At 36.7% G+C, this 20,539-nt stretch overlaps 1 protein-coding gene across 1 annotated transcript in view; it reads left to right on the top strand.

Annotated features, from left to right (window-relative positions):
- Window positions 1–20,539, top strand: part of NHLRC2 (NHL repeat containing 2) — a 31,382-nt gene that overhangs the window by 2,760 nt on the left and 8,083 nt on the right. The window contains exons 3-5 of the mRNA XM_061458700.1: window positions 6,654–7,109; window positions 10,152–10,273; window positions 11,989–12,118. Coding sequence (XP_061314684.1) covers window positions 6,654–7,109; window positions 10,152–10,273; window positions 11,989–12,118 — 708 coding nt within the window. The remainder of the gene's footprint in view (window positions 1–6,653; window positions 7,110–10,151; window positions 10,274–11,988; window positions 12,119–20,539) is intronic.

Raw genomic sequence — 20,539 nt, 5'->3', positions numbered from 1 at the left:
CTGGCAAAATTTCAGGGGTGCCTAAAAATGTCTTCTAATCTTTTAAGTAGCCTAAAAAAGGTGACTGTGTGTACTCCTATTACATTTTTAAATGGGGTTAAATAAGGTATCTGTTGTGTCTGTATAATTAAAGAAACAGGATATGTGCTCAACCCCCAAATCTGATATCCTCATAAATAAGGCTATTCTCAAAAAGCTACACAAGGATGTAAGATGTGGGTTCAAAGTTAATACGAGTATATAACCCTCTGCACTTGACTTAAGGACTAACTCTGAGAAGAATATAGATGGCAGAATGGATGCAGTTAAGATCACTTAGAGGTTTTTTCCATTCTAACTGAAATAACAAAATATGTAAGCTTGGTTTAGAAAGAGGTTTTTTTGCATTGGCATCAAGTTATGTATTATTAGTAGTCCTGTGTTCTGGAGAGGGAATTAAGCTTTCGAAAGTCACATCTGAAATGAAATCTTATCTCTCTCTTTGAGTGAATAAAAATATAGGGTAATTAGAATGCAGTCTGTTGTCATCATGATGACTTGACAGAGATAAGCTGTGGTCTTACACAGAATGTGTCAGCTGCTTGCTTATCTTGGATATTTTAATAGACTGAACAGTGAGATGAACAGTGTTGCTTTCAGACTAAAAATACTGTATTAAATATAACATATATATGCAGTTAAATTTCTGATCCTCCATTGGTGTTTCTGATTGGTTTTAATTTTGGCAGCATTTATTATTGCTGCCTTCTTTCACTAGAAAAAGAAATTAAAATGTCTTTGAAATTTCAAGTTCTTTAAGTAGTTCACTTATGTGCTGTAGGATTACATAGTGCTTGACAGAAGACTCAAACTAAATTTTCTGCCTTGGAAAGCTTAGCTGTTTGCTTTGGAGAAACTGGAGATCAGGTATAATGTTTCAGATATACGAAACTTTAATAAGGAAAACTCATGGCATTTTTTTGGGAGGGAGGCATTTTTAAGTAGAAGGTGATTACCAAATTATAAATAGACTGCAGTGGATACCAGCCGTGCTGGGAAGAAGGTGTAGATTTCAGAAGATGATATTGATCACATAATAAAGAATATCATTAAATTACAAACAATTTGTAGCATAGTGTTACTGTATTAGTATAGCTGTCATATCCTTAACCTGTTTTTTTAAATCAGTTGATAACAAAATACTCATAACAACCTGTCCCCACAAGCTTTCTCTTTAAAGTGTTTGAGCATCTCTTTCCTGGTGCAGAAGAGGCTGTGGCACTCTGAACTAAACTGAAGCTCCACTTGGAGACACAATTTTTTTTTGTTTGACTTGTATTAAACTTCCTGTCACAGGAGTTATTACTTGAGGAAAGTACTTTGCTGATAGGTGATAAATTCTTCTTGCATTTGAGCTATCCTGTTCCTACAGGAACCAGAGTGAGAAAAAAAAGATACTTGGGATGAAGGTGGAGGTAATAGGAAAGAAGAGCAGGTGTGTGGAACATTAATCTTTAATTTAATCCATTAGGAAACAGAGGATAGTAGTTGGATTCAGGAAGAGATTAAGGTGCTTGAAGGTTAAAACAAAAAGAAAGGTACATTGTTTTTTTTTCACTATAGATCTCCCTTTTGATTGTTTTCTGCTCTTTTCATGTTTTGATTCTCAGCAATTTCAGGATTATTTAGTCTTTCTTTGCTGTGCTAAGTATGTGAATTTTAACATTACAGTAATATGCGTAAATACATCAATGTAGTAAGAGTTGTGGGGTTTTAAGCAATAGGAAAATACTTCAGCAGATGGTATTATATTAACATGCATTTTCTACACCAAAGGTAAACATCATTTGCCAGTTACTAGGAGAAAGGAGTGAAGAGTTGTTGGCTTGAGAAACTCGAGAAAGATGAAAGTTGGAAGAATAAAACAAAAGTAGAGAGGATATTGCACATAACAGGAAGTATTTTAAGAATGTCTTCAGCCTTATTCTGGAGTTTCATTCTATTTTATTCTGTTCTTTATTTAATGGAAGTCCCTTCACTTTTGGTTGGGTTAGTTCCGAAATCTTAACCACCTTTTTGTGATAATAAAAAAAACTGATTTTGGCTCATCAAAAGATGATTTATTTTGGAAGCAGCGAGTCAATGAAATATATAGTGAAACTGCAGCTTTCCTGAACTTCAGACCTGTAAATATGGCATTTATTTACCCATTTCATGTATATATTTACCATGCTATAGAAGTGGCAGTGGGTTCTGACCTATCACACAATGTTAGTCAGAATGAAAACAAGCATCTGACAAAGCATCTATCTCATAATGCATTTGGCCTGTTTGACTATCTAAAGGAATGTTGCCTTTATTTGCTGCATAACTAAGAACAAACCTCAATACTGATGTAATATAATTTTTTGATTGTACATTGTGTATGTTCATTTCTGATACTCTGATTACATTGTTTTTCATGCTGTTCAAATACCCTCTTATGTGGAATATGTTGACATTTCAAGTGTGATCATCAGACATGAGAAGTCTGAACACAAGCTCTATTTTTAGGGTGATCCTAAACCATTATATATATATATGTGTGTGTATATATATATATGTCATTGTACATATGCACATAGTTCTGTTGTCTGGAACTTCAGGAGATTGCTTCAAAATGAAGACTGCTTTCCATAGGATTAAATGTCACCTAGCATCTTTATCAGATATGTTCTCGCTGCTATCTTCAGTGGTGCTATTCTTGTTTTTCAAGTGGCATTCAGGAAGTTATTTTAAACTCCAGTGCATATTCAGTTCATGTTATCAGCAGTCCAGAAATGACTTCTATAAGAGGGAGTACTTTTTAATATTCAGAAATAGCTTGGCCTAAATCCAGTGTTGTGCTCTGTTATAATCCTTTGAATAAAGTGATTGAAATGGTGTGCATATTCTTGCATCTCAGCCTATCATCCATCAGTTTCCAGAAGAGCTTTCTTCAGTAGAGGATGTTATAACTTGTTTGTCCTGTTCAGGTGTTTGGTATAGAATTCCCTTTCTAGTTTTAATGGTGTTGTTGAAGGACAAATACAAATGCCGCTGCTGATCCTGTTACAGTTTAAATATTTGACCTGCTCTTTGAAGTACAGCAGTTCATGATACTATAACTTCATCTATCTGATACTGCAACATGCTGTGCATATAGGATTGATAAAGACTACATAATGGTCTTATAATTCTATATCTGTGAAATTCTTATATTCAGTTAAGTCTTTTATTGTGCAGCACTTTATCCTTTTCTATTGTCACATTGAAGTTTATGTTCTTCTCCATTAACACTGTTTTATGGTTGGGGAGAAGAGCTAAAAGAGAAAAATAATTTTCCATTTCTTTGTAACTGAATAAAAAGCCAACTTGAGATTAAATTAGGTTTTCTGGAAGGAAACAAACTCATCTGAGCTTAAATAATACAACTGTTTAAGACCTGTAATAATTGCCTGTCTTCCATTTCTGACACAAAAGCAGAGCTGAGGGTAGAACAGAGATGTCCAGCTAGCCAGATTGCACCTCTACTTTAAAGATAGGAGACAAGCATAAAGGTAAATACAACATTCTGTTCCAAACCATGTCCGTGGATGCAATTATTTGCAATTGTAAGTTTTTGGGCCCTGGTTCGGGCACTCTCTGGTCACAGGACTGGTTTCACTATTCTTGCAGTGGCAAACTCAGTCTTAATTGCAGAGCTTTTAGAGGACTGTTTTACAAAAGCATTTTATTTTGACGTATTTGCTTGAAGTTTTCTAAACAGTGAAGCCCTTTAATGGATCAGGCAGTAAATGCCAAATAACAGTAGTGATCTGATACGTAAATTTCCAGTTTAGAATGACGTGTGCGACACATAACAGTTGATGCCAAATGAATAAAATGTATTAGATAGGTGAGTTATTGCAGAAAGAAAAGCACACTTCTGATGGATTAAAAATTAAAATGCTAGAATGCTAAATAAATAAAATTATTTGATAAGGAGAAAGTTGAATTATGCAAGCTCAAAAAGTTTGTGTGTGGCTTTCGTTCTGAGAGCACTGATTACTAGATTTTGGTATCTACAGTTGCAACTGGAAGAATGAAGAGATGAAAACTGGGAAGGAGGGGTAATATGCTAGGAACTGTATGAAGCTAGAAGATGCGAAATAAATGTGTTAGCAAGGTGATTGCAAATACTCAGTTTGTGTTCTGGTTTGACTATTTTCCTGTTGTAAGAAATGGTTATATTTGAATGAGAGAAAAGTTGCCTTCTAAAAATTCAGGTAACTGAAACTTACTCCCAAGTCTTCTTAAAACCTTTCTGAGAAAACATTTATTTTAAAACTAGTCTTCTACAGATGAGTGTCCTTTCAGGAAGGCTGTTTCTGTTGGCTGCTGTTCAGGATAAATATAACAATATTAGAGTAAGCACAAAGTGACAGAACTTGCTTACTTAGAGATGCGCATTGCGTATCTGCCTTTATCCGTTATAACCGAATTGTATCCTGCTTATCTAAATGTAATAGCTGTTCAGCCAAATCTATTTTGTCTGTTGTAGCACAATACAACATTTTCAATTGCAGTGAGTATGTGTATGAGCACAAATTAGTCTAAGAACCTTATGAAGTTCTTCAAGGTTCTACAGTCATATTTCAGAGTATAAGCATCATGAGAATTGGATCAGATTGGATAATGGCTGTTCCTCCTCCATGCCACTTTGTATGGACTCCAAGTCTTTGTTTTCTGGAATTCCTTGTATGACTGAAAAATGCAGTACTGTAAGGAATCCACCTATAGACATTTGTGACTGTGTGAAGGAAGGAAACACCACAGATACTTGAATGGTACTGATAAAAGTGTTTACAAGTGCTAAATGATGTTATAGACTATACAATTTCTTGCACTATGGTAAAATATAACTCAATTTGGGTATCAACTCTAGGGACATTTTCCCTTCCCATTTAATTTCAATCCTCTCCTCCAAATAACAAAAAAGATCACATGAAAATTTGAAACTTTTACTTGCACAAAGAAATAGAAATATGCCAATTGTTATTTGTGGTTACAAAATGCTTGCATTTTCCAGAAACATGAGTAATATTTGGATAAGTAGTAAGGTTAATGTCTAAGCGTTTCCACTAGATTGACAGTTCTGGTTTAAAATGATTGTACTGCATCTTTCTACAACTTCATGGTTACTATTGTTACTTTCCTTACTGAGAAGGTAAATTCTTAGTTCAGGTAGAATTGACAAGTTACTTCTACTATAACTATGCTTACAGCTAGTAGTGTTCTTCAAGTACAAAGTGAGAAAGTATGGTATTGATGTCATATGCACAGTTTACTTCATTTGGTGGAGATTATGCTAGTAAAACATAATTTAAAGCCCTGAAAAAGGTTGTAGTGGATTTTGGTTTTGTTTATTTTCCTCTTTTTTAGCTCCTAGAAAGTACTGAAAAATGTCTTGTGACTGAAGAAAGGCTCTTAATTCTTTTTCTGTTGGGTAGGAAGGGGGAGTGGAAAATCTGGGGCTGCTTACATAATGGTTTACATTGGGGTGGAAGCAGATTTATTTCTCATTACAAGGGAAAAGCAGCTCAAGTCTGAGCCATAGATTTTTATTTCTGTGTTCAAATTTCATAAAATTAAGAAAATAAGCAAAGGATTGCTAATATGTATGCAGTGTATAGAAGCAGACTTACATTACTTCATGCGTATGGAACGCCTTCATACCAGGTTTTTAAGTGCTGTTACCCTGATACTGGAAAATCTAAACTCTTCATTGTCTTTATTAACCACATACAGAAGTAAGTTAAACATTTTAAGGGGAGGTGCAAAAGTCAATGATTTAATCCTCTTTTGCTGCTTTTTTAATTGTGTTTTAAAGGAAAAGATTCAGGCCTTCCAGGTTTCTACCAAGTGCTATTTATCATTTTGTCACAGCTGTCAATGCTGCTATTTGAAATGGAAAATATGCTTTCAGAAGCCTATGCATTTTTGTTATTGTTTGAGTTAGATACACCAGGGTAACTCTGGGCTTCAGAGTTCAGTGTTACATTTGTGATTCCTAGTTAACTGTGGAAAAGAATTCGTTTTCTAAAACACCGTAGTTGTATATAGGCATCGAAAGGCAAAGAGATGTCATAAACGTCTGAAAAACCCCAAAGTATCAGTTAACTGCTACAACCTTCTCATAATTATTTTGAAAGTATTTTCTATCTTAGTAAGTAGAGGTTCAGAACTAAGAACAATTTCTGACATTAAATGTCAACCAGCTGGGGAAGTAATGGTCCTAAAGTTCAGTCATTTTACTGAGATGTTATTTCTGAGTTTCAGTATTTTGTCTACACAGCTATTTATAGTCCTACTGAGATGTAATTGCTTTTTGTTTGTTCAAACCCTTTTATTCTGGAAAGCAATCAGTCACATTGTGAGATAACTGTGCTTCAGTTTTACTTTTTATTCAACTACAAATATGTTGTGAATGCACCATCCCTGGCAGTGTTCAAGACCAGGTTGGACGAGGCCTTGGGTGATACGATTTAGCGTAAGGTGTCCCTGCCCACGGCAGGGGGGTTGGAACTAGATGATCTTAAGGTCCTTTCCAACCTTAACGATTCTATGATTCTATGATTCTATGTTTCAGTGCACGACTTTATTTTTCCTTTCAGATGGTCTTATTATTGTTGGAGTCCATTCGGCAAAATTCCCAAATGAAAAAGTTCTGGATAACATTAAAAGTGCCATTCTGAGGTACAATATTGTCCACCCTGTAGTAAATGATGCAGATGCAACCCTGTGGCATGAACTTGAAGTGTCCTGCTGGCCAACTCTGGTTATTTTGGGACCTCGTGGAAATATGCTCTTTTCACTTGTTGGAGAGGGACACAGAGAGAAATTGTTTTTATTTACTTCTGTAACACTGAAATTCTACAAGGAAAGAAGACAAATCAAAGATAACAAGATTGGAATAAAGCTATATAGAGACTCACTCCCACCTTCTCCCCTGCTGTTTCCTGGCAAAGTGACCGTGGATCATTCGGGAGAAAGGCTGGTCATAGCAGATACTGGACATCATAGGATATTGGTTACTCGAAAAAATGGACAAATTCTACACACTATTGGAGGTAAGGGTGTATACGTTTCTCACAGTAATTTTAGTTTAGGAGTAGAGGATGTTTGCTGGGCCTACTAGTATAATTACATATATAGCATAATATGAATTACAAAAAATACATTTTGTATTCTTATGAAAGTGTTGCAGGTGGGTTTAGAGTGACATACATCCACAACCAGCAGCAAGGTAGGGAAAAGAGAAATGTGTCCCTTTCCAGTAGAGGACATGAATGCTCAGTTGTGGTGGTGGTGGTGTGTGGGGAAGTTTTTGGTGTGTGTTTTTAGGTTGATTGTTTTTCTTTAAATGAAGAGCATTCCTGTATAGGATTTTGGAGGAAGGGAGAATTACTAAGGGCAGTGACACTGCGCTAATACATAGGCACCTGAAAATGAAGTTGCTTTAGCGTATGTGACAAGACCTGTGTTGTCACCAAAACTGAGGTGTAACATAGAAACAAGTATGAAAATAGTGGAAGTATTTACATTTAGCTACATTTGTTACCAAGTTTATATTGGTAACATTTCAGCTTTAAAAACTTAATCTCTTTAACTGATTTTATAATATTACTATCTACTTTACATTCTTCGTACGCTTTACTCTTTCAGAAATGAAACATTCAGATTTGTTCCTTTTCAGAATCTATTACAGTGGTAGAAGTTACATCTTAATGCACCAAGTACATAGCTGTCAGGACAGTCCAGTTATGAACAACCATAACAGACAAATGTAGGAAGTGGTTGAATCCCCAGATAATTGACAACAGTGATTCATTTATGTCTCAGAATCAGGATCTGATAGGTCTTATATTACTGAGTCTGGTATTGACTAATGCCTGTTCTGTGGCAGCATACTGAAAAACTCATAAAAATAACCAGTGGCACTGCTGCTTAAAGAAAGGAATAAAATCTCTTGCTATTTGAAGTAACAGTGTATTGGATAAGCAGAGGAGTTACCCAAGTTAACCTGATAAAGGCGTTAGTCTTAATACCCTTCTCCTATGGGAAGTACCAACAGGATTTCTATGACAAAAGTGAGAGAATTTGGTTTCTGTTTCATATGTGAGATAAGTCTCCAGCAACAAGCTACCATTTAGTGTTCTGGGATAGTCATGAAATAGCAGTTCAGAGGGAAGCATCCTAACCTCTGAACTGGTACCCCCGCTTCATGTGGCACTCTGTACTTTTCCCTTCCCTGGGGGTGTGCACCCTGACACTTAGAAGAGGAACTGCTGGAATCTGACCACACCAGTACCTCAGTCCTTTGTGTCTGTTAAGGTCTTCTGACAGTAGGTTCTGGAAGTTTATTTCAGTGACTCAGTTAAATGATTCAGTGGGCAGAAAATAATGTAACAAAGTTGATAATACAGTAACAAATGTGGGCAAGCACAAAGGTTGAAATTAGTATATTTGCATCATAAATCATGATGCACACATAACTCAATACCTAAATGTCTTCTGCTGAGACATACTGCTAATGCACTTTAGGTGTTACTCCCGCTGATACACAGTGCTTAACTTCATACTGTTATATTCAGGTCAAGGTCCTTACTATTTCTTGATGGTTCTGTGTAGAACACTGTCACTCCATCATTCTTACTATTCTTTTATGTAGTCTGTTCCATCGTATCTTTTTCCTAATTGTTGCTAATGAGAAAATGCTGCTAATCAAATATTAGTTTCATTTATGATAACACCAAAATCTAAACCACTGAAAATGAGTTGAGTTTGGGAAATTAAAGTTTTCCCTGCTGACTTGATTTGATGTAGTTGGGAATGAAAAAAGAGGTAGTTCTTCTGTCTTGTGTTGTTGCTATTATCCTTTAGTGCAAGAGAACAGAAACAACTTAAACCCCTCTCAAGACTTCTCTTTTGGCTCCTTTTGGTCATGCTCTTTTGATGCAGCCCAGGATATGGTTGGCTTTCTGGGATGTGAGCACACACTGAAGCCAGCTGATGTTCATTTTCTCATCAACCAACACCCCCAAGTCCTTCTCTGCAGGGCTGCTCTGAATCTCTTCTCCACCCAACCTGTAGCTGTGCCTGGGATTGCCCTGAACCAGGTGCAGGACCTTGCACTTGGCTTGGTTAAACTTCATGAGGTTGGCATCGGCCCAACTCACAAGCATATCAAGGTCCCTCTGGATGGCATTCCTTCCCCCGGCACATGAACTGCTCCACACAGCTTGGTGTCAACTTACTGAGGGCGCACTCAATCCCACTGTCCGTGTTGCTGACAAAGATATTGAGCAAGATCGGTCCCAACACTGATCCCTGAGGGACACCACTCGTTACTGGTCTCCAGCCGGACATTGAGCCATTGACCACAACTCTTTGCGTGCAGCCATCCAGCCAGTTCTTTATCCACCGAGTGGCCCATCCATCAAATTGATGTCTCTCCAATTTATAGACAAGGATGTTGTGTGGGGCAGTGTCAAACGCTTTACACAAGTCCAGGTAGATGACATCAGCTGCTCTACCCCTGTCCATCAGTTCTGTAGCCCCATCATAGAAGGCCACTAAATTGGTCAGGCAGGATTTCCCCTTAGTGAAGCCATGCTGGCTGTCACCAAGCACCTTGCTGTTTTTGTTGTGCCTTAGCATGCCTTCCAGGAGAATCTCCTCCAAGATTTTGCCAGGCACAGAGGTGAGACTGACTGGTCTGTAATTCCCTGGGTCATCCATTTTCCCCTTCTTGAAAATGGGGGTTATATTTCCCTTTTTCCAGTCATTGGGAACTTCACCTGACTGCCATGATTTTTCAAATATGATGGCCAGCGCTTTGCAACTTCATTTGCCAGCTCCTTCAGGACCCCTGGATGGATTTCATCAGGTCCCATGGGCTTGTGCACATTCAGGTTCCTAAGATTATCTCAAACCTGATCCTCTCCTGCAGTGGGCGAGTAATGTGAACTGTACATGATGCTGTGAAAGCACCTCTTAGAATGTGTAATTTTTTTACAAGTTTAAATGTATAAACTTTGGGTTTGGTTGGTTGGTTGTTTTGGTTTATTTTTTATAAAATTACGTTTGAGTTTGCTTTATTTCATTTATAGGTCCAAACAGTGGAAGAAGAGATGGAAGATTTTCAGAGGCAGCTTTCAACTCGCCACAAGGGATTGCTATAAAAAAAGATATTATTTATGTAGCTGATACAGAAAATCACCTCATTAGAAAGGTAAATTTTCTGCAAGGAAATTCAAAATTTAATCTCTCATCCCTTATTCTACTTACAGAGGTGAATATTTACACTAAGTTACTTACTCTGATTATTTACTCTTTGAATTCCCTCAACATTGGGAAGGAAATTCAGCACAGTATCTTATAAATAAATGCTGCTGTGCAGTTTGTTGTTTAAAGGCTACATATACTTTTGTGCTTCCTTCCAAATGAAGATGGTATACATTACTTGCTGCAACATATTTGATTTTGTTTTTCCTAGTGACTCTTACTTTCCTGTTACGAGAAACATCTATTCTTAGTACTACAACAAAATAGTTTTTATTTCACTTCCAGTAGTATCTGATTCTTATCTAAAGTTATTGTACTACTGTGGTTCACTGAGTATCTAAACTTCAATTAGCTGTTTGGGTCTCTAAAGTACATACAGGTAACTGCTGTAATACCAGAATTGTCTGCATGTGGAATTTTTGTTTTATTAAACACTTATTTTAGCTTGATTTAGGATGTAGGAATGATACTTTCTGTATATAGTCATTGGATATTACATTTGGTTAGGTCAATTTTAGAGTAATAAGAAGTTAAATTTGTTGAAGCAATGTAATATTACCTTATTATTAAAAGTATTTTATTCATCTCAGAAGATCTTCTGCTCGGATCCTCACTAATGTGTCTGATAATGATCAGAGGAGGTACATCCTTACTCAGTTTGAAGTGCCTTTGTACTGTTAAGTGGGCTCATTGTGTGTTTCACTTCCAAAGCACGTGTCCACTAGCTCCCTGTAAAGTATTCATTGGAGTTGGCTACCAGGTTTTATTCTGAAAATGACCAAGGCTCCCAGTTGCTAGAGAAACATTGTGTATTAAAAATGAGCAGTTTGCTCCAGGGTCCTCATCTTACAGACACTCATCACTGTAGCATGGTGACTACAGGATATGAACTGTTGCAGGTAGCAAAGACAGCACAGAACCATCTGAAGATCAGTATCATACCGCATCCGCATTTTTGGTGATAATTAGCTTTTCCCTTTCATCTAAATGTTCCATGAGGGTATCCGGGACTTAATAGAATAAACAGCAATAGGCCATGCATTCAAATGCTTGTGCAAGCCATGGGCCTTGCAAAAAGTGCATTTACTGCTACAAAAGTTAGAAGATTCTGTGTGTGAAAGACTCCCTTTTTACATGATCATCATGATAAATGCATGAGCACTATTGGAAGTCACTTCGAAAATAAGCAAAAGGGAAAGAAAAATAAAGGGATTTAAGCTGCAGGAATTAAATCTTCTTTTTTCCCCTAAGGCATGAAATGAACTGTAAAAATAATTTGCTTTGTACAAATTAAATGAGATAGCAGATGCTGTTACAGTATCTGAATTTCTGTGTCATAGTCCTATAGAAGTTTAAAGTAAAACATCCACATCCATCGTCTGAGTATTTCTTTAGAAAATTTTGGTGCTTGCTTCTGCAACTGCAGGGCAAACCTTGACAAAACAGTGTTAATTTTTGTTGAAGAGAATTCCAGGCTTATGGTTTTCCTGCTGCTTCCTGCCCCCATCAGCTAGCATTGTGGTAAAATTCATTATCTTCCTACATTTGTTAGGATTTTTTTTTATTTGTCAGCAAAATCTCTGGTTTTGACATCTAGCTCAAATTGTAACTTCTGTCAAGTTAATTTTGTACATTCAGTGTGTGTAATTTTGTTCCTTGTAGATTGACCTGGAGTTAGAGATGGTGACCACTGTAGCAGGCATTGGGATACAAGGTGTCGATAAGGAAGGTGGAGCAAAAGGAGAAGAACAGCCTATCAGCTCTCCATGGGATGTGGTCTTTGGGAATTCAAGTACTGTATCACTTGAGCTGTTAACATCTCATATTTACACATGCATGTCTGTTTGCTAAATATTTACCTGTTTTGGTAATAATCTGAGATAGGAAAAAGTAAAAATTCACCTTACAACTGAGTCTGAAAAACACTGGTTTCATTTGCAAGTAAGACTTGCAGTTCTACTTTGGATCCTGAAGGAACATGAACTGTTACTTGATGGCAGAAAAATTCTTTTGTAGTGAGCTATATGGTTACTGGGTCCAAATACAGGAGGAAATTGTGATTGCTTTTGTTAAGCCAGTGCTTTTTATGCCAGGATCACTTAAGCAGCTACATTTTACGGGAAGTGAGCATTGTCTAGAAGTTCCTTTCCTTGACTATACAGACATATTTGACCACTTGTAAATATTTGAGTTTAGGAAATAAAAGTAATTTTAGTTCGAGGCCTCTGTTTATTCCTGTTTAGGTGACATAAAATCATTAGATTCAAGATGATGATAGAGTCAATCAGGTAGGTGAGGAATACCTCAGAAAAAACCTTGCAAGCATCAGTGGTAAGAGTGAAATCTTGCATAATGGGATGCAAGAATCAGCTTCTGAAGATTTAAGTACCTTGCTTTCCTGATTCACATAACACACACCTGTGCTTGACATCACATAACTGCCATGTTTCAACTAACTGTGAGTTGATTCTTTCTTTTTTCATGTTTCCATTTAACTATAAATCAGGGGTTGCAGACATCAGTTTTGAACAATGACAGTACAGTGCTTTAGCGTGAAATAAAACCCTTAGGTCACTATTTCAAACATAAAAATTGACTTCCAAAATTGGGATTTCTCGAATCTGCAGATAATGGGTTGGGGAAGTATCATGATTTAAGTTAAATAGTTTTAAATTAGAAATGCTTTGCAAAATCAGTAAATGAGAATATTTTACTGACCTGGAAGCATTTGTTATAATCTTGGGTCAGTTATAAGAGAGGAAAACACACTCAAGTTTAAGGAAACATGAGGCTAGCTGATACAGATGTCTTCTCATATAGCTTGTCAGTATAGGCATTGTACCACCAGCAGCCTTGACTACTTAAATAAGCATCTGTCATTAATTTTTAGATTTAAAACTTTTAATAACATGTCTTCCACATAAAAATGAAATGAAAATAAATTAAATTTTACAAAGGGCACTTTATCCCAAATTCTTTGCCAATGACCCTTACAATTTGTGTTAAGCATATGGATTTCTACTTGCAAGAGGAAGTAGAAGTACCTGAATTTCACTGGATGTGGGTTGGTATTAATGAAGGCATGAGTTTAGCTGAATTTTATCCAATCTGATTTTCCTTTTGTCAGCCAGTAGACTGTTGTTTGACTAGCTGGTATAGTTTTCTGGGTGTCTTGAACCAGCAAGCTGATTTCTATGGGATGTTATGCAGAGCTGTTTCGCAGATCAGCAAAGGAGGAAACGAGTAACTCATCAGTGCTTCAGAAACCTCAGCTGGTTAACAGAACTATTCAAAATAGCCTGTAATTTTACTTTTCATGATGCTTTCTTCTGCTTTTGCCAGTAGTTTAATTTCTGTTGATACTTTCTGTTTTTGAGAGCTCTGCTTGTTAAATGTTAATTGATAGGATTGTTATCAACATGAGCATAGTAATCACTGAATGATTCACCTGTAGAGGATTAGTCATCTGCACTCTTCAACACTACTGAATTTTTATCAGCATTTACGTAAAAATCTGATCTTCTGAACACACTCTCTTCAGACCAGTAAAATCTTTTCCAATAACCTACCAGTGAATTGTCTATTTAGAGCTCTACAAAATATAACCTGTCACTTACAAAGAGATTAAATCAACGTAAATTCCTTTTTTGAGAGGGTGATAGGCCAAAGAGATAAAATGGGGCTGGGTTGTGTGTTCTCAGATTCTTTTTAAGACTTTTTTTAATATGGTTTTGTGTGGGTAAAATAAGCAAGGAAAAATGTAAATATCTGTATTAGCTATATAAAATTCCTTAAAAAAACTATAACCAGAGAGATATGTCAAAACAGGGGATTATACTGATTAAAATGCTGACAGGAGTGTGTTGCAGAGTATGAGGAGCCAAAGCTGTGTTTTGTAATCTGCAATGGATTTGTTTTACAGCATACATCCTGTCATGAGCTGCAGTGCCTTCTTTAAGTGTTTTGCCAGCCATCAAAATAGTTTGTCAGCACTGCAGCGGAGTTTGTCAAAGTTGTGTTGTTACTGCAGATTGCTTGAACCTAGTAGCATCTTCTGTTACTATCCCTTATACTATGGATAGTATGCATTAGTTGTTCAGTAAATGTAGAAAATCTTCAGTTTTATAGGAAATCTTCACTCTCCTGGGCACACACCCAGCCTTCTGTTGGTGATTCTCAGTGTGCTGTCTTACAAGTAGATACGCTGCTGTCATATGCTAAAACTGGCATGCCAGTTGTCTGTGTGTGCATATGGATGGAAGAAATAATTGATGAGAGTTTCAGAAATTGCTTTGGTTCAGATCCACGTAGCACACATTTTTTACATGTGTTTATATGTGTCTCTGTGCAAGTTACAAAGTGTAATGGACACTTCAGCAACACAGATGTGTTATTACAGTAAGTTTGACTTCTGTGTTAACTGGTGTGGCATATGGGAAATAACATTATACTTTCCTGTTTTCCTTAGAGCTATGTAGTTTACACAGTGTACAAGAAGCATATTTTTCTTTTCAGAAGATAGATGTATGGATTTTATACATTTTAAACGAGTGATGCTTTTGTGAGTTTCCTTTCAACATCCAAAAGCCATGCTATCCAGAACATGAAGGGGAGAAAAAAAGGAGTTTAAATGTTTAAGCTGTTTATGTACTACACTAGGTAGTCTTGAACAGTTTATACTACCTTCCTCAAAGTCTCAAAGGGAAAGGTTACCTCTTAAGAGAAAATTCAGTATCATTTATATTTCTTGACATTTCTCGTATTTGCTCCTAACACAGTTTAGACTATGTGTTACAGTATCACAAAATGGTTGAGGCTGGGGATCATCTGGTACAACCTCCCTGCTCAAGCAGGGTCACCCAGAGCACATTAGTCTCCAGCGTTGTCTCCAGACAGCTTTGAATATCTCCAGGGAGGAGACATTTTAAAATGTGAATTTATAGTTTGTTGTGAAATTAAAAATATTGAAGGGGAAAAAGTTTATGAAGGCACATATAAGTTAATATGCAGAACAGATACTACTAAGTAGCATGTTTTTAAGCATCCTTATATTATTTCCATGAGATAATAGGCTTTTGTTTCCCCATTTTATACAGATGCTGAAGTCTGAGGCAAAGAGGTTAAGTGACTGTGAATTACCCTTTAAAAGAAAGTTGGCACAAGTCTCTTTAAGGTAGGGGAGTTAATGGAGATAAAACACATGCTAGGATTCAGGCAGACAGTATTCTTCCTTGCTATTTATTTCTTTAGTTGTGGCCACTGAGCTTGCGTTTTACCCTTCACTTTTAAAATTCTTGAATGAACTCTGTGGATTAAGTTCTGGCTTTGTTGAAGTTGGTGCTGAAGTTTGCACTGATACAGATGGTGCAGGAAATACAGGGGAGGGCCAGCAGCTTAAAAATACATCATTAAATTACTCTCTGCTTTTTTAGCTTTCTCTGTTGTCCCTTTCTATTTTTATTCAGTGGGTGTTGAAAGCAAGTGATATTTAAATGCACAGTTGATCTGAGCGTGAAATGTTCTTGATAGCTGCATTCTTGCTGGTAGGAACAGGACAATGGCCTGCTCTTGGTGACACAACTGTGTGATCCACATTCCAAAATCTGGTCTTAAATTGCATGATTGTAATCTATTTATAGCAACTCCCAAGAACAGTGTTGACCATGCTTTCAGTAAACGAGTTGGAAATTTTTACGTCAATTTAGGTTTTACATAGTTATTATTTAAATGAAAGTACTGTATCTTATCATACTGCTACAATTTTTATAGCCCTTAAAAGGCAAAAGTATGTAAGATTATTTTTTTCTCTCTGAGTGTCTCTGCTAGAGGGTTATTTGGTACCACCACATTCCAGAGGAAAACACTTCTTTTTCTGAATTACTTATGGTGATTCTTCCTCAATTTTGCAAAGGAATAAAGCAATAATTACTTCAGCAATAAGCAGTTCCCACATCCTGGATGAGCTCACACCATATATGAACTGTTTATGTCTGAACTGTCTGTATCTTAAGAGTATGCTTTCTACATGTTGCCTTTCTTTCACTGTCTGGGTTGGTCTCATTCTGGCATTGAGGCTCTGGCCTTCACTATCCTGTGAAAGGAATTTTCCTTGGTAATAGCTGAAAATTAAAGAACTGCTCTTGTAATCATCAGATATTAGTGATGTATCATTTTTTTGTGGCCAGCTCAAAACTTTGAGTTACTCTAAATGTGTGCTGTGTAATATGGCTGCATGGTATAGCAATATAGAGAATTTGAATGCAAAAAGCCTTTGCATCTCTTTAGAAGTTTCCTATGCAAAGTATAAACTCAGAAATACCCCCATTCAGCTTTGGGCTGCATCTCCCTTGAAGTTCACTTCCACAGAAAATTGTGTTAGAGACATAACTGACATGAAACAGCATGGCCTGACTTCTCGTAGTGAACTAGATCTTAAATTTATTTGTAAATGGTAATTATTTTTATTTTAAATATTTGGCATTTGAAAGAAAAAGTATCTTCTTCATTGATGATAGGCCTGAAGTAAAATGAAAGACTGATTATTTTATTCCTGTGTGAGAACTGTTTGAGGAGAAAAAGTCTTTTGAGTAATGTGACATTAAGAAGTTACAGCAAAGGACTGCAGTGAAGCAAGACATTACCCAGTCTTGCTTTGGGAGGACTTCTGAAGCACACTGTTTAATTCTAGATGCTGTCTGAGTGGGTCAACCATCTTCATACTGTGGGCAGAATCATGGAGAGGGACAAATAAATGTGACTGAAGTTTCCACATGTGCTAGCGCAATCTAGGTAAGGGTTCTGTGAACCCTCAGCAGCTTTCATTACTGCTCCTAACCAGGCATTTTTTGCTTTAAACATTTGAGAGAAAACTGAGGAGGGATAAACTTTCAGAACTAGTAGCTCTTTGTGCAATCAGCCCAACAGATTTTATCTCTACAGGAGCCTTGTTCTTGTTAAACTGTTGACTGGATGCTCAAATTCTGTAATTCTAAGCCAAAGCTGAGCAATGAAGGAGTTTATTGTCTTTCCAAATAGCAATAGCAACAGAAGTTATTATTATTTCACATGTTTGCTATAGGATTAGGTCAAGAAATTAGTTATTTATGTTAGTAATTTACTATAAACATGCCTTTGACAGAAACATATGAAGACTAAAGTCTTAACAGAAGGATGTAATGAGAGTTGTGACTGAATATCCAACAGTAATCCCACACAATTTAGTTTGACAGATTACTCTTCTAGTAAATTGGACTTCTCTACATCTTGACAGAATGGATGGTGATGATTACTTTCTGCAGTAAAAACAAAAAATTGAATTAGCAGTTACCATCTTAACAGATGTCAAACTTGGTAACATTTTGAAGTCCATAACTTGAAACTGTCCTCAGTTATGTTATTTGTACTTGAAATCATGATTTCTCATTCTCTTTGTTCTACAGTCTGTAGGTCTTGAATTAAATCTGTGCTCATGATAAAGAAGTTAAAACTACAAATCAGGATTCTGAATATTAGTTGAGGTATCAGATACTGGTTTTAATGCAAAATTCCAGATGCAGGGCTGCTGTCAATAAACATCCTTTACAAGTCTTACAGAGACATGCAGGGCTCAGAATGAGACACAGTTTTTAACTGTTCTCGTTTGATGCTGGAAGAGCTTTTGAATACGGAATGTGTGTGTTGGGGATCACGGGAGACTGCAGTATTGAAGTACCCTCATGTGTACATGTTTGCTGTGCTTAAGTAGGAATGAATAAAATGCATAACCAGACTTAGCTTTGTCTGTACTTACAGTGATGTATCCCAACACTAAATAATCTAAATCCATTCTTTCATGTTAACAGATACTGTCATTTCTACTTTGGATTTTTTTCTGAAGTATTTACTGACATTACTGTCAGAAGGCCAGAGTTAGAAAGAGAAAATATTTAATTACAGTAACCATTTTTAGCTCCCTGTTACTTCCCATTGTATGACATCCCCTTGGCATCTACTGTGTCTGGGGATTACCCCTGATGAGAAGGCAGGTATATTAACTCAGGAGGAAAACTCCAGAAGCATTTTGTTTCATAAAGGGTAATGCTGTTTGCATGATGGAACACTATGTGAAAGAGGGAGTGCAGGAAAAAGAAGAAAATGAATTTTTACTCCTCCAAAAAGGATGATGTGTACTTGTAACAGTCCAGACTGACAGCGCTCAAGCATTCCTTTGGGGCTTTGCTATCTCTGTCTCACTGAAGAACAATTCTGTAGTTGTTCTGTCAGTCAGATTTGTAGCGTAGGCGCGACTTGCACTCACAAATTCACATAGGCAGTGTGCCTGTCTGTAAACTGGAAGGTGTTTTGTGGAGCCCTTTTTGCCACTTGTGATTTTGCAGAGGATGAGTGTACCAACAGACTTCTTCCTTGTTATTTTTTTTTTTATAGTTAGTAGACAAGAATAATATTTTCAAACATCAGTCTATTTAGAAAATGTCAGTGGTGCCAACCGCAAAATCTAACTGATTCCCAGGCTTTTAATTCCCAGACTGGAAGTAAGCATGCAGTCCCCAGCCAGGGAAGCTGGAAGAGTGGATAGTCCTGGGAATGGAATCTCTTCGAACAGATACTGCCTTTGGCTGTTGTGAAATAAACTCTTTTCTGTGTGTCCCGATTGACTCACAGTTAACGGTCAGCAGTGTTAATGAACTGTTTAAAGTTGTGTATAGGTCTGTTAAGTCTTACAACAGATACATAGACTGAAGGACTGAATTGTTGTGTAATAACTGAAGTGTTGTATAATATGGAAGGCCTAGTTCATTATTAGTGAATCTTTATAACATAAGTATGTCACATTTGCAAGCCATACTTTGATAGGGGCAGCACTAAAGATAAGAAAGCACATACCCTAATAAGGAGAAACTACACTGGATTTTTGAAACAGCTCAAGATAGTTTGGAATGTGATGCTTAATTGAATGAATGTAAAATAATTGCTTTGTTCTTTTATGTTGTTTTATAATAAATTCTTTAAAAATAAATTCTTTCCATTCAAGGATGATAAGGAGTTATGATAATGATGGCACTAGCATAATTTTAGGATGCTGGCCCACTTCTCCTGTGAGAACAGTGCAAGGATGACAGTGGTGGCATGTCCCCGAAGTGTTGTATCCTGAAAGAAGAGGCTTTTCTGTCTTATGCTTCAGAACATAGCGCATTAAACTCTGTCAGGCCCATTGCGTGATAAAATACCTTAGCTGTGGAACTACAGGCATTGTTTTTTGGGTTTGTATAATTTTTTTTATTAAAGTCCTGACATATTTCCCACAAGTCACTACGCTTGTGCTGTTTCCATGTTTGCATCTGTTCTCTTTGTTCTAATGGCCAGCCAGAAGAAAATACTTAAGTTGCATTAAAATCTGTTATGGTTATGGAGCTCTTATTTTTACTGCCTTGTTCTCTAGTTGAAGAAATGATTTTCTCTCTATTGATCTTCCATTTTCAGTAAAGTTTGGAATTAATATTGATACTTTCTTGCTATGCCTCATATTTAAGCTTTTTAGTGTGCAGAACTAAAGTAAGAAACCTTTTCCATTTTTCAACGTATAGCTGTCACAAGGGAGTTTTCAGTGGATGGAATTAGAGACTCGGATAGATGAATAGAATAGATCTTTCTAAAGTGCTCAGTTCAGGCCTTACTCCTTTGTTTCTTTGGTGGGTGAAGTGAATATTAAATAATTAACAAAGCACTTTTTGACATCCCTCATAATGAACTGAACAGCATAGCAAGATTAAAAACTCACTTTCTGAATTGACTAGTGATTTTAGCATTATTCATTCTGTGATGCTTGAAATAGTAGCATCTGAAGAGTGCAAGGCGTGCATCATGGAGACATAAAATGTTGAAGTTGAACATGTACTATATAGGAAGTAGTGAAATGATTTCGTAGGCCATCTTCTCAATTTAGATCTCTTAGAAACAGCCCCTAATCAAAGGTGGTACTGTGAGGGGGTGCGTGTTTTGGTTTTGTTTTTTTATTGGGTTGGTTTTGACATCCCCAGGACTTCAGTAACATCTGTGGTGACTGACTCATAAAATGTGTGTTTCCAACACATTTTGCAAACCTTTCTGCTCAACAAAAAACTTTTAGATGCTTTGGAAGTTGGAGTTTTATTCTTGGAGCTCTAGTTTATATAAAAAATGGAGCCACGTATAGGTGCAGGAGAGAGTCAACAGG

This window comes from Pezoporus flaviventris, unplaced genomic scaffold, assembly GCF_033815535.1.
Source record: "Pezoporus flaviventris isolate CSIRO_AGI_PZ_B2104156 unplaced genomic scaffold, CSIRO_AGI_Pfla_v1 ptg000029l, whole genome shotgun sequence".
Classification (NCBI taxonomy): Eukaryota; Metazoa; Chordata; class Aves; order Psittaciformes; family Psittacidae; genus Pezoporus; species Pezoporus flaviventris.
The sequence above is the reverse complement of the archived record's forward strand: the minus strand, read 5'-3'. Positions and strand labels throughout refer to the sequence as shown.